The sequence below is a fragment of the Rhinatrema bivittatum genome, chromosome 15, assembly GCF_901001135.1.
Source record: "Rhinatrema bivittatum chromosome 15, aRhiBiv1.1, whole genome shotgun sequence".
Taxonomy (NCBI): domain Eukaryota; kingdom Metazoa; phylum Chordata; class Amphibia; order Gymnophiona; family Rhinatrematidae; genus Rhinatrema; species Rhinatrema bivittatum.
This window is the reverse complement of record NC_042629.1, coordinates 80,776,023-80,791,292: the sequence shown is the minus strand read 5'-3', so window position 1 is coordinate 80,791,292 and position 15,270 is coordinate 80,776,023. Positions and strand designations below refer to the sequence as shown.

General features: G+C 44.8%; 1 protein-coding gene across 4 annotated transcripts in view; it reads right to left on the bottom strand.

Annotated features, from left to right (window-relative positions):
* Window positions 1–15,270, bottom strand: part of PLOD1 (procollagen-lysine,2-oxoglutarate 5-dioxygenase 1) — a 230,834-nt gene that overhangs the window by 95,053 nt on the left and 120,511 nt on the right. For all 4 annotated transcript variants that reach the window (XM_029579326.1, XM_029579322.1, XM_029579324.1 and 1 more), the window contains one exon: window positions 12,720–12,856. In XM_029579326.1, the coding sequence (XP_029435186.1) occupies window positions 12,720–12,775 (56 nt within the window). In that variant the 5' untranslated portion in view covers window positions 12,776–12,856. The remainder of the gene's footprint in view (window positions 1–12,719; window positions 12,857–15,270) is intronic.

Genomic DNA, 15,270 nt, shown 5'->3' with positions numbered 1-15,270 from the left:
TATGTATGTATGTATGTATGTATGTGACTGGGAATCACCAGGCAGTCCCGCAGCTCTCTCTTCTCAGCCGCACGGTGGGCAGTAGCCTCTTTCTTAGTGGATTGCAGTTCAGTGGCGGCAGCATTGTTTCATTTTGGCTGCCAGCCCAGGCGGCTTTCTCTTGACTTTGGGCCCCAGTGCCTCCCAGGCTGCCGTCCTGTGCTAGTGTATGGCCATGACAACCAGTAAGGAAAAGGAGGTGATAATCCCCTTGTACAGGTCGTACGTGAGGCCCCACCTCAACTACTGTGTTCAGTTTGGGAGCTCATATCGCAGAAAGGATAGAGACAGGATGGAGGAGGTCCAGAGAAGGGAGACCAAAATGGTGTGGGGTCTGTATTGGAAGGCTTATGAGGAGAGGGTCAAGGACCTAAATATGAATACCCTGAAAGAGGAGGTGCAGGGGAGATTTGATACAAAACCTCTCAGGTATCTGAAGGTCTAATGATGCAAGAGCTTCAAATCTTTACTGTTGAAAAAGAAAGAGTAGAACTAAGGGTCGTGAAATGAAATTCCAGAGGGGATAACAAAACCAACATCAGGAAATATTTCTTCACAGAGGGTGCTAGATGCCCGGAATGCTTTTCCAGAGGAGGTGGTGAGGACAAACACAGTAAATGGGATGGGATAAACATTGTGGATCCCTAAAGGTTAGAGCTGGAAATGGAGAAAAAGGTGCATGGGGTAACCTGCACGGAGCGGCAGTTACTGCCCTTAACAAAAACATGGGGGTAACCTGCATGGAGCAGCAGTCACTACCCTTAACAGAAGGCATGGGGGTAACCTGCATGGAGCAGCAGTCACTACCCTTAACAGAAGGCATGGGGGTAACCTGCATGGAGCAGCAGTCACTACCCTTAACAGAAGGCAAGGGGGTAACCTGCATGGAGCAGCAGTTACTACCCTTAACAGAAGGCAAGGGGGTAACCTGCATGGAGCAGCAGTCACTACCCTTAACAGAAACATGGGGGTAACCTGCACGGAGCGGCAGTTACTACCATTAACAGAAACATGGGGGTAACCTGCACGGAGCGGCAGTTACTACCCTTAACAGAAGGCATGGGGGTAACCTGCATGGAGCAGCAGTCACTACCCTTAACAGAAACATGGGGGTAACCTGCACGGAGCGGCAGTTACTACCATTAACAGAAACATGGGGGTAACCTGCACGGAGCGGCAGTTACTACCCTTAACAGAAGGCATGGGGGTAACCTGCACGGAGCGGCAGTTACTGCCCTTAACAGAAGGCATGGGGGTAACCTGCACGGAGCGGCCTGTGCATCAAACGAGGGGTAAGAAACAGGCAGCATCCACTTCTGCAGCACAGGAGGAGAAGGAAGAGGCTGCTGCTGCTCTGAGGCTGCTGTTGCTAGTGTGTTTTGAAAGGGGGGGGGGAGAGAATGAATGAGCATGTCTGTGAGAGTGAGTGAGTGTGTATTTGTGTAGGAAGAAGCGATCTGAGAGTGTATGTAGGTGAGTAGGAGAGAGAATGAATGAGCATGTCTGTGAGAGTGAGTGTGTATTTTTGTAGGAAGAAGCGATCTGAGTGTATGTAGGTGAGTAGGAGAGAGAATGAATGAGCATGTCTGTGAGAGTGAGTGAGTGTGTATTTGTGTAGGAAGAAGCGATCTGAGAGTGTATGTAGGTGAGCAGAAGAGAGAATGAATGAGCATGTCTGTGAGAGTGAGTGAGTGTGTATTTGTGTAGGAAGAAGCGATCTGAGAGTGTATGTAGGTGAGCAGAAGAGAGAATGAATGAGCATGTCTGTGAGAGTGAGTGAGTGTGTATTTGTGTAGGAAGAAGAGATCTGAGAGTGTATGTAGGTGAGTAGGAGAGAGAATGAATGAGCATGTCTGTGAGAGTGAGTGTGTATTTGTGTAGGAAGAAGCGATCTGAGTGTATGTAGGTGAGTAGGAGAGAGCTGAGCGTGAGTGAGCATGGGTGTGAAAGTGAATGGGCATGTGTGTATAGAAGAGGGAGAGACGTGAGTGAGGGTGTGTTGATGGGAGATTGGCAGAAGTAAAGGTGTAAACGGACAAGTGCGAATGTGAGAGAATGAGCAGTGAAAGTAAGTGTGAACATGGAAGAGCGTTTATGAGAACAAATTTGTAAGCATCCGGGTCCCACTGTGCAGTTGCCCTCCCCGCTAATCCATGGTAATCTCAGGGTGACTGGAAGTCAAAAGTTCCCAGGGATGGTCATAGGTGCCCAACATGGAATTTGCACTAATTAAGATAGGGGTCCCAAACGGAATTAAAGCGTTTCAAGCTACGATGCTTTTCTACTGTTAATTAATGCACAGTACAGACGTTATCAGGACTCATTAAAACATTCGCCAGCGTTGTGCTGAAGGCCTACTTCCAAGCTTTGCAATCTCATGCCTAGCTGCTATACATGCCTGTGTAATAAAACAATTTAAGTTAAGTTGATTGCCAAGCCTTGAATTATTTAAAAGAGTCATCGCCATCTGCAAATGCACTGGATCGGATAATATATTGGAAAGCATGTCTTCAATCTGTTTCCACAAGGAAGATATACATTTCACCGTCCACCACATATGTGCAAAGGTACCTAAGGTTTTACAGCCCTCCAACACATCCCATCGAACTTGGGTGACATTTTCATTAGTCTATCGGGAGATAAATATTATCCGTAAAGCAGCTTATATAGCTATTGTCAACCAACATGGACGAAATAGAGGTCCTGCCTATTTGTTCATAAACATCTAGTCAATCACAGGAGATCTCTCTAGAGAGGTCCCTACCCCAAGTGCGGATGTGAGTTGGGATAATCTTAAATCTCACATTCAACAATTTATAAACTTTTGCGATAAGTCCCTTAAAATTAAGTGGGGCAGAGCAGAAACCCTCAAACAGAGATTTGCCCATACATAAACAATCTCTTATTTTATTGCTCTTGCAGAAATACACCTGTTGGTATGCTAAGAACTCAGAGGTAGGTAATCGATGTGTCAAGCATAAGGATTCAAAGAATAAGACTGATCACCCTCCCAAATATGCTCAAAGCGGCAAATACCTTGAGATTTTCATGTTGCAAAGGAGTGTACAGAACTGCCAGGTGGAAAGTTGCAGTTATGGAAAAGGTTACTAAGGTGGTAGCAAGGTTTGATCCCCACTAGTTTCGCCTTCCACTTTTCCCATAGACTCAAGGTATGTCGAGTGGTTGGGAGCATTTGAGGACAAGCCCTCAATGTCTTCCTAGCTTGCCACGGGGTGGCAGCTAGAGGCATCTCAGGCATTTGTGATTGCTCTATTATTGCCCAGTGTTTAACATCTTCTACATAATGCCATAAAATCAAAGGTCTCAACTGGGCAGCTATGTAGTATCATAAGATGTTGGGGATCCCCAGGCCACCCTCCAGCTTATTTGATACATGGTAAGCCTACTGACCCTGGGAGGTCACCTTTTCCAAATAAAGCTGAAAACCCTTTTTTGCCAACTCTTCAATATATTGTTAGTGATGGGAATAGGCAAAGATTGGAACAAATAGAGCAACTGGGACAAAAAAATTAATCTTAATCATAGCAATGCGACCCAACCAAGAAAGCGGAAGATTGCACCATTTCTCCAGGTCTTGCAGAGCTTTGTATAGTAAGGGTGAATAATTCAGTGCAAATAGGTCTTTTGAGGTTGGTTTTTAAGCCAGCCTCTGATAGGTGTAGAAGGAAGTCAAGCAGTTTTTATGTGGGGTAGGAGAACAGATCTAGGACCTTCTGCTCACACCACACAGATAACCTCCCCCACTTCAGACCATAGGACTTTCTGGTGGAAGGCTTTCTGGAAGCCACCAGGACCAGAGACTCATCCTCAAAAAGATCAAGTGGGCTGCAGGATTAACCTCTCAACAACAAGGCTGAGTGCAACAGGATCTGGAGGTTGGGATGCCACAACCTGCCCTGATCTTGCATGATCAGATCTGGGAAGTCCCTAGACTTATCGGTTTCTGGATAGACAACTCCCGTAGGAGTGGAAACCAGACCTATCTCAGCCAATGAGGGGCTCTGAGGTTCATAGTCCCTCTGTTCTTGCAAAGCTTCAAGAGAGGCTTTGCCACTAAGGGAATTGGAGGATACACATACAGAAGACCCCTGCCCCAAATGACGGGCAAGGGCGTCAGAGGCTTGCCATCTGACCTGGATAGGGAGCAGAACAGATGCACTTTCCAGCTGCAGGGTGACGTGAACAGATCTATGTCTGGGCTCCCCCAGATGCGGAAAATCCAATTCACTCCCCCTGGTCCAGGGAACACTCATGGAGTCTGAAGGCTCAAGTCAGCCTGTCAGTTATATTCTCTGTTCTGGCCAGATACATGGCCTTGAGCACCATCTCGTGGGCTTGGGCTCAGGACCACTTCCTGACACAGGAGGTATGATCCTGTGCTTCCCTGCTTGTTGACATACCATATGGCTACTTGGCTGTCAGTCTGGATCAGGACAATTTTGTTGGGACAGCTGACCTCTGATTGCCCGAAGCTCCAGGAAGTTGATTTGACAAGAATGTTCCTCAGGGATTGTCCACTAGTTGATGATTTTTGGTTACAGTGCAGACTTATTTTGCAGATAACTCACTTTACCTTTCAGCTTATGGCTCCTTTCTGATTGCTGGGGAGATGGGGGCATGTTCTTCTCGGTAAATGAACTCGCCAGCTTGCTGATCATCTACTGCATGCTGCCAGGATAACCACTGCATATATTTGGAAGTTGAAACTGAAGTTTGAGCATTGGAAGAGGGTGATAGTTGAAGTTGCCCTTATGGAACGCCTGTCCCATTCCATTCCCTTCATACTCCACAAAAATATGAGCTCATTTGGAAAACTTATTGGTCTTGGAGATGCCTTTATTGTGAGAACTAAGTGTTTGTTTACTTTGTAAGTGAATTCATATAGTGTCGCTTTATGGTTCTTGTCTTGCTTATTTTTCTTTGTATTTTCTATGTCATTAAATAAAGAGTTACAGAAAAAAAAAGAATGAACCCAGGTTACTCCAACACTCAAATGGTCAAGCGCATGGACCGGGTGGCCCCTGCCTGAGACATGCTCTTGACCAGCTAATCATCCAGATAGGGGAAAACATGCACTCCTAGTCTGCGGAGATATGACAGTACCACAGCCAGGCCCGAACCGCAACACCCGGTACTGAAAGTGCAGTTTTCCCACCACAAATTGGAGATCCTTCCTGTGACCGGGGAAGATCTTGATATGGCTGTAAGCATCCTTTAGGTCAAGGGGGCATAGCCAGTCCCCTTTTTGGAAAAAGGGGATCAAGGTGCCCAGGGAAACCATCTTGAACTTTTCTTTATTTTAGAAACTTGTTCAAGGCCCTCAGATATAGAATGGCACAGAATCTTCCTGTTTTCTTAGAAATCAAAAAGTAATGGAGTAGAATCCCCACCCTCTTTGCCCTGGTGGTACAGGCTCAACCGCTCTGGCCGTTAAGAGGGAGGAGAGCTCGATGGGATGGGAAGAATCAAAATGGCATTGTGAGGGATGGGCGTGCTGGCTTAAGCTCCAGAATTACCTCGTCTTTTTGCTTATTTCCATTTCGGAGCATGCCTCATACTAAAAGAAAAGGCCGCTTGAGGGTCGTAGCCTCGACTCCCCCTCAGCCAGCTATGATACAGACGAGCATAGAGGGCTTTTGCTCCATTGCAGAATTGGCTCCGGATGTTAGCTCCACTGCAGGCGTAGAAGTAGAGCAAACTCCTGCACTATTGGACAAAAAATCACTAAGCCCTGGAGCCCCGGCGACTCCCTCACCACCTACAGATGACGCGGCTGGGAGACCGGGTGTGCCAACGGACGGAAGGCGTCTGAAGTAGCGGCCGCCATCGAGGCAGGCCCTCCAGCCAAATCTGCATTCTGTGTTTCCAGTAATGGTCTGCAGACGTCTACACCGCTGTTAGCAGGAACAAGCTGAGAGGTAGAGCATATCGGATTTCCTGTAAAGATGCCTACCTTAGAAGGGAGAGAGATCGAGGACGACTCCCAGAACAGCGATGGAAATCCTCAACATGCTTCTTTGGTAACTTTTTCTTATAAACCTCCTGTCGTGACTTTGGACTCTTTGTGGAAGGCCATATCAATGCTAGAAAGCTCTACTATTTCCCTAACAACAGTTTTGAAAGATTCTCAAAACCAATGCATTTCTTTAAAACCTGTGGTTATAACACATTCATCTAAAATAGAAGAGCTGGAATCTAAAATGTCTGAAATGCAAACTACTCAGAGTGCCTTAATACAGGGAGAATCTATAATTTCTAAAAGAGTGGAGAATTTGGAAAATTCATCCAGGTACTTGAATTTGAGAATATTAAACTTTCCAAAATGCAAATTAATTTCTCTTAGAGAACAATTCAGAAAGTATTTGCAAGAGATATTACAGTTCTCACCGGATATGATACCACCTATGTCAAAGATTTACTTTCTTCTAAACAATATGCAACAGGGTGAAATCCCTGCTCCTACTCCTGTTTTGTCATCGAATGTAAATCCTTTACCAACTATGAATCTGTCTGACTTTTTGGAAATACCCACTGAGGCTCAGATTGAAAACAGGGGAGTTCTTCTGGTTAATTTTGTTTTCTCCACTGATCGGGACAATGTCCTTAAGATATTCCTTCAATCCAGACATCTCTAGAGCAACACAGTTACGTTGGAAAAGATTCCTGAATTTACGTCCTCATGCACGACTTATGGGTGCTGGGGTAACTATTCCATTCCCATGCAAGTGTGTAATGAAGATTGATAATAAGGGATATATATTCTTTGATCCTTCCCAATTGGGGTTTTTTTCTGGATTCCTATCAACCTTCTGGTGAAGTTAACCAAGCAGCAACCGGTGATTGAATATAATTTGCACCTCCCCTCTTTACGTATTTGTCAGTTAAGTATTGCTCTACTTTGTATTGATTCTCCTCAGTTTCATTGTAATTCAAGATATGGTTTAAATATGGAAGTAGAATTGTTAATTTTTCTAGTGATTATATACCATTCCTGTGCTTCCAATGACGTTATTAATGTCTATATAACTGAAAATTTCAATAAAGAAAAAACAAAACAAAAAAGAGGGAGGAGAGCTCCATGTAGCACCTCCTGGTGCACTATCAGCCCCCAAAATGGGCATGGAGGACAATTTGGTGGGACACAATAGATTTAACTGGGACCCCCTGGTGGGTTAATCAACAAAACCCACTGGTCCAAGGTTACACAGAGCATTCGGTTCACAAAGAACCACAGCCTGCTCCCGACCGGAAGATCCATCGTCCCGGCTACTGGCAACTGGTTAACACTCCCTCGGCCCAGTCAAAACCCCATCCCCGGAATTGACTGAGGAGCTGGCTGGGGCTTGGGAGCTCTCTGCTGCCTGGAATGGTCACGGGAGCTCTGATGGTATGTATGGCATCGAGGAGGCAGAGGATAGTACTTCCTTTGGTGAAAAAGACTTCCTGGGCCCCGGCCTTGATGGCCTCCAGGATGAGGGCGACGGGTCCAGAGTGCTGGCAGAGAGTTTCATGATGCTCCCAGAATTGGGCCATAACATCCTTCACCCTATCTCCGAAGAGATTCTCTCCAGTGTACAGCACATCAGAGTTGTTCCTGTACCTCTGGTCTGAGATCAGAGGCCCATAGCCAGGCCAGGCTGTGGGCACCTATTCCCACTGCAGAGACCCTCAATGCCATTTCGAAAACATCGTAGGTCACACGGACTTCATGTTTTCCACACTACAAACCCTTGTGTACCAGTGACATGAGGGTGTCTTGCTGTTGAGGCAGCTGCTCAGCCACCTCCTGCACCTGCTTCCAGATACCCCATGAGTATTGGCTCTTGTAGAGCTGGTAGACAATAATGCAAGGCAATAAGCATGGCACCTTGGAACACCTTCCTCCCAAGAGTGTCCAATGCTCTGCAATCCTTCCTCAGGAGCGCCGAGGAGTGAGTCCGAGAGTGCTTGGCCCTCTTGAGGGTGGATTCGATCACCACCAACTGGTAGAGCAGCTGACACTTATCGAATTCAGCAGCCTTTTGGATGTGGTAAACCCCATCCACCTTCTTATTCACAGGAGGCACTGTAAGGGCGTGTTCCCAAATCCTGAGCAGCAACTACGTAAGGTTCTCCTGTACTGGGACCTTATGAGTCTCCACAAACTGAAGAACCTCTTGCATTTTGTCCCTGGCATCTTCCTCAGTCAAAAGTTAAGTTCTCAGGCAGAGACCTCCTTCGCTCCTCTGGAGGAGACCATCCAAATCCTGGGAGGAGGATGCCATCTGATCATTTATTTATTTATTTAAGGTTTTTTTATACCGGCATTCATGAACTCGTTCACATCATGTCGGTTTACAGATAACAGGGGTGCGAATAATACAACCAAACATAAATAACGTGATGAAGAGAAGCAGTTACAATTAAAAAGGGCTAATGAACTGGGAATGTAAGAAATAGAAAGAGATAGAGGAGGTTAATTATATACAAAAGTACAATATAAATATGGCGTCTCATATATACAGTCTCTGAGTAGAGAATTTATTTGTGGTGCATATTAGGTAGAGTTCGGGAAGGCTTGCCTGAAAAGCCATGTCTTGAGTCTTTTCCTAAAGGTTAGGAGACATAGTTCGTTTCTGAGTTCTGGAGGGATGGAGTTCCATAACGGTGGGCCTGCAGTGGAAAGGGCTCGGTCTCTTAAGGTGCTGTGATTAGTGGTTTTCGTGGGTGGAACAATGAGGCATCCTCTGTAGGCTTCCCTGGTCGGTCTTGTGGATTTGTGTACGTGGGGAGGAATTTGTAGATCGATTGTGGTATGTTGGTGAATGATTTTGTATATCAAGGTGATGGATTTATAAATGACTCTGAAATGAATTGGTAACCAGTGGAGGTCTTGTAGCACTGGGGAGATATGGTCTCTTTTCTTAGTGTTTGTCAGTAGACGGGCTGCTGCGTTTTGGACCATTTGGAGCGGTTTTGTGTATGAGGAGGGGAGGCCAAGTAAAGTGGAGCAGCAGTAGTCCAATTTCGAGAAAATGAGGGCTTGGAGGATGGTTCTGAAGTCTTTGGCGTGGAAGAGTGGTCTTATCCTTTTTAAAACTTGCAGTTTATAGAAACAGTCTTTGGTGGTTTTATTGATGTGGGCTTTGAAGTTCAGTTTATTGTCGATTAGCACACCTAGATCTTTCACATGAGTGGTTTGTAGATTGGTTGGCAGAGAGGTTGTGAGATTGTTATCTGGAGTTATGAGTAATACCTCAGTTTTGGCGGAGTTTAGTACCAGATTTAGGCTGTTGAGGAGGCTTTTGATTTCTAGGTGACAGGATTCCCAGTATTCAAGGGTTTTTGAGTATGATTCTTTGATGGGGATCAGGATCTGGATGTCATCTGCATAGATAAAGTGTATTAAATTGAGGTTGATGAGGAGTTGACATAGTGGTAGGAGGTAAATATTAAAGAGTGTAGGGGATAAGGAGGAACCTTGTGGGACTCCGATGGTCAAGTCGTGGCGTGATGATTCTTTATTCTGGATTTTTACCTTGTAGCCTCTGTTGGTTAGAAATTATTTGAACCAGGAGAGCGCTAAACCAGAGATTCCTATCGCAGCTAGCTGTTTGATGAGGATAGCGTGGTTTACGGTATCGAAAGCTGCTGAGAGGTCCAGAAGGATCAATAGAAAGGATTGACCTTTGTCTATGCCTAAGATAAGTAGATCTGTTAGGGAGGTAAGTAGGGATTCTGTGCCCCGATTTTTGTGGAATCCATGTTGTGAGGCGGATAGAATTTTGTTGTCTTCGATGAAATCCGATAGTTGGGAGTTCACAAGCCTTTCCATAATCTTGGCTATGAAGGGGAGATTAGCTATTGGACGGTAGTTGTTGGGGTCTTTTAGGTCCAGGTTGGGTTTTTTTAAAAGAGGTTTGAGTGAGGCTTGTTTGAGGTCTTCTGGGAAGGAACCTTGGGAAAGCGAGCAGTTGATGATGTCCGCTAATGTTTTAGAGATGGTGTCTGGTATTGAGAGGAGAAGTTTTGAAGGAATATGGTCTGCTGGGTGTGAAGATGGTTTCATTCTTCTAAGGATGGTTTGGATTTCGGAAGACGAAGTGGGTTCAAACATTTCAAGATGAATGTTTTTGATGTGAGGCATTAGGGCTGGAGTTAGGGGGATGATATTGGAGGGAAGTTGAGTAAGAAGATTTGTGATTTTGTTTTGAAAGAAGAGAGCGAGTTCATCTGCTTTAGCTTGAGCTTGGTTACTAGGGCATTCTGGTGAGGGTACTTGGGTTAGGGAGGAAACATAGGAGAATAGAGCTTTCGCGTCAAAGACTAAGTTGTGGATTTTGGAGGCAAAAAAGTCTCTTTTTGATTTGGAGGTGCAGGCCTTGTATTGTTGTAGCGTGCGTTTGTAGGCTGAGAGTGTGCTAGCAGTAGGACTTTTCCGCCAGTTAGATTCCTTTTGTCTTAATTTTTGTTTTAGCCTTCTGAGATCGTCGTTGAACCATGGTTGTTTTTTGGAGGCGTCTGGGTGGGATTTTTTTGTAGTTAGAGGGCAGAGCTTGTTGGCTATGGATTCTGTGATGGAATTCCAAGATCGTAAGGCAGTATTGGGATCGGTGAGAACAATAGCGGGAAGGTGTTTGGTCAGCTGATTGGTGAGGTCGTCAGGGTGACAAGGTTTCCTGTAATTGAAGGAGGGAGTAGGTGAATGAGGGGTAGTAGGTTTTTCCAATGCGAATGAGGTAGAAATCAGGGAGTGATCTGACCAGGGTACCTTCGTATTTTTTGGTGGGGAAGACGATTTTATGCCTTTGTTGATAAAGATCAAGTCCTTCCAGGGGTCATAGGGACTGTACACTACAGGGGATGGGACCCTAGGTGCTTGGCCAACGTCCAGAAGTGCAGGCACTGATGGAACTGGTCTGGGGACTAAAGGCCTTAGCATCTCTGCCAGCCTCAGCGGAGCTTCCTCGGAGAAGGAGCCAGCAGCAACCACCGTATCGGAAGGGAGATGCCTCAGTGCTTCGATGGGCACCAGTGATGACCGGGGAACTGACACCAGCTGGGTCGGTAAGGCACCGATGAGTACACTGAGCTTCTCCAGAAGCAGTATGAACACAGGCGGCCCCGGCTCTCGTGCAGTCGGAGCCACAGGACCAAAACCTTGCAGTGCCTGCTTCACCACTAGCTGGACTCAACGCACCAGCAACTCTTCAAACATTTCAAATGCCAACATTGACTGGGAGGAAGAATGGGTGCCCAGATCTTCCTCGGACCCATGAGGGGGGGGATCAGTGACTGCCACCAGGACTGGTGGAGACAGTCGCAGACTCCGGGCATTTATGGAGCTTAAGTGCTCCTCACCATGGGGTCGCTTCATGGGCATCATGGCAAAAGCTGATGCATCCCCGTGCCTGGCACCGTGCATCGATAGGGACCGGTGCCAATGCTTCTTGGTCTTCCCATGATGCTCAGCCAAGTCTTTCCCCAGTGCAGAGGTCGAGGATGATAAACCCAATGTCCTCAGCCCAGAGATTGACAACAGGTGGTCTCCAGTGCCCCTATTCACCGTCAACCTCAGCAGAACCAATGATCTCACCGATGTCAATGGCGTGGTGTCCATTGGTGTTGCTCCGAGGTCCGCCGATGCTGCCAATGCCGATAGCTCAGACTTCAACCTGAAGAGGGTGTCCATCTTGTCAAGTCGAAACTCAGTGTGACCAAGTCAAAGTTCTAGAAACCTTGACATATGTTTTCCGTGTCAGACTCCATCTGATTATGTCACTCATGTATGAGGACTACCAACCTGCTTGTCCTCTGAGAACAGATCTAATCTATGTTAATTATAGTAAGTATATAAGCTATCTTTCCCTCTATCTGACCTAGAATTCACATAGCCAAAACTTAAAACAATCTTCTCATTTCCATCATTATTTTCATATTGATTAACATTTCTCATAATAGGTTGTATGTCTGATAGGTTTAACAAATCTATCAGACGTATATACCTGCCTATTCACCAACAGCCCTGCATATCTCCCACAATTCTAAAGTACTGGAATCGAATTAGTCATTAACTACATTAACGGTAATATGGCAAAAATACTTCCTTCATGACTCACTGGATGAGGTGGCCAAACATGATATAATGTAATGATTTAAACAAATAAACCTAAAACCCCAAGCCAGTACCCAATGAGAAAGAGTCACACAAAGGGGCACCCGCCACGTTGAATGATGTCCTTTTCAGTAGGCACTGGGCAGTGCCTTATGGTGCCTAAGAGTTTTGAGGGACATAGGAGGTTGTGCTGATGGGTTGAGGGATACAGTGAAATATGATACTTAGTTAAGAGGGTCAGTGGGGAACATTACTATGTTTATGGGGTGAATGTGGTAGGTTAGTAAATTTGTGGGAGGTCAGTGGTGTACATTACTAAGAAAGGGGGGTCAACAGATTACATTTCTGAGTTTGAGGGATCAGTGAAAGAAATTGCTAGGTTACCTCATGAGTTAACACACATCACAGCTTTATAATCAAGTGACGCTGCCCTTAACTTGGGGTCACATCAAACTTTTAAGCAAAGCACGCTAACTCCTGTGGTCATCAGGTAGTGATATTGCTCCCTACAGCAGCTTGTGACATTGTTTACATTCAAATAGGAGTCCTCGAAGCTGCCAGTTACCTCTCTGTGAAGAGAATAATTAAATCATCTCTCTCAGTAAACTGCTGCAAAGCCATTTTCAAGAGTCGAACCTTCTGTCCTCCACCAGCGGCCTGTGTCTGATTTCCTCCGCACCATCTGTCACCCAGGCCAAGGACCTACAAAAACAACATTCCACTTTCAAGAGATATGAGAAGAGGCTGCTATACCAGAGATCCAGAATCGGGATAGGCATGGGGGAAAAAGCAATTTTTTATTTCATTTTTCTGTTTTGTTTAATTTACTACTATTAAACCCTGTCAAAAATAGAGGGGAAAATAGCCTTAAAACATGTCCCTCAGTCCTGCAAGATCCTCCTCCCCTCTCTATAAGCCCCCCTTTCAAATCCCTCACCCCCATAAAACCACAACTCAGCACCAACAGTGCTTAATGTATTGTGGAGCTGAGAAAATGAGTGAGTGTCTGAGTGTTCATTTAATGATATTCTATTACACTCACTAAAGCACAATTACTCAAACACTGTAAATAAAGTGCAGAGCCTCCGCACTATAACACAGAATATCATTAAAGGATCCTGTAATTTATATCACCCCCACTGAAGCACAATTATGCACACCTTGTAACTAAAGTGCAGAGCCTCCCCACTATAACATACATTACAGGATCCTTTAATGATATACTATCACCCCCACTGAAGCACAATTATGCACACCTTGTAACTAAAGTGCACAGTCTGCCCACTATAACATACATTACAGGATCCTTTAATGATATACTATCACCCCCACTGAAGCACAATTATACACACCTTGTAACTAAAGTGCAGAGCCTCCCCACTATAACATACATTACAGGATCCTTTAATGATATACTATCACCCCCACGGAAGCACAATTATACACACCTTGTAACTAAAGTGCACAGTCTGCCCACTATAACATACATTACAGGATCCTTTAATGATATACTATCACCCCCACGGAAGCACAATTATACACACCTTGTAACTAAAGTGCAGAGCCTCCCCACTATAACATACATTACAGGATCCTTTAATGATATACTATCACCCCCATGGAAGCACAATTATACACACCTTGTAACTAAAGTGCACAGTCTGCCCACTATAACATACATTACAGGATCCTTTAATGATATACTATCACCCCCACTGAAGCACAATTATACACACCTTGTAACTAAAGTGCACAGTCTGCCCACTATAACATACATTACAGGATCCTTTAATGATATACTATCACCCCCACTGAAGCACAATTATGCACACCTTGTAACTAAAGTGCACAGTCTGCCCACTATAACATACATTACAGGATCCTTTAATGATATACTATCACCCCCACTGAAGCACAATTATACACACCTTGTAACTAAAGTGCAGAGCCTCCCCACTATAACATACATTACAGGATCCTTTAATGATATACTATCACCCCCATGGAAGCACAATTATACACACCTTGTAACTGAAGTGCACAGTCTGCCCACTATAACATACATTACAGGATCCTTTAATGATATACTATCACCCCCACTGAAGCACAATTATACACACCTTGTAACTAAAGTGCACAGTCTGCCCACTATAACATACATTACAGGATCCTTTAATGATATACTATCACCCCCACGGAAGCACAATTATACACACCTTGTAACTGAAGTGCACAGTCTGCCCACTATAACATACATTACAGGATCCTTTAATGATATACTATCACCCCCACTGAAGCACAATTATGCACACCTTGTAACTAAAGTGCACAGTCTGCCCACTATAACATACATTACAGGATCCTTTAATGATATACTATCACCCCCATGGAAGCACAATTATACACACCTTGTAACTAAAGTGCACAGTCTGCCCACTATAACATACATTACAGGATCCTTTAATGATATACTATCACCCCCACTGAAGCACAATTATACACACCTTGTAACTAAAGTGCAGAGCCTCCCCACTATAACATACATTACAGGATCCTTTAATGATATACTATCACCCCCACTGAAGCACAATTATACACACCTTGTAACTAAAGTGCACAGTCTGCCCACTATAACATACATTACAGGATCCTTTAATGATATACTATCACCCCCATGGAAGCACAATTATACACACCTTGTAACTAAAGTGCAGAGCCTCCCCACTATAACATACATTACAGGATCCTTTAATGATATACTATCACCCCCACGGAAGCACAATTATACACACCTTGTAACTGAAGTGCACAGTCTGCCCACTATAACATACATTACAGGATCCTTTAATGATATACTATCACCCCCACTGAAGCACAATTATACACACCTTGTAACTGAAGTGCACAGTCTGCCCACTATAACATACATTACAGGATCCTTTAATGATATACTATCACCCCCACTGAAGCACAATTATGCACACCTTGTAACTGAAGTGCACAGTCTGCCCACTATAACATACATTACAGGATCCTTTAATGATATACTATCACCCCCATGGAAGCACAATTATACACACCTTGTAACTGAAGTGCACAGTCTGCCCACTATAACA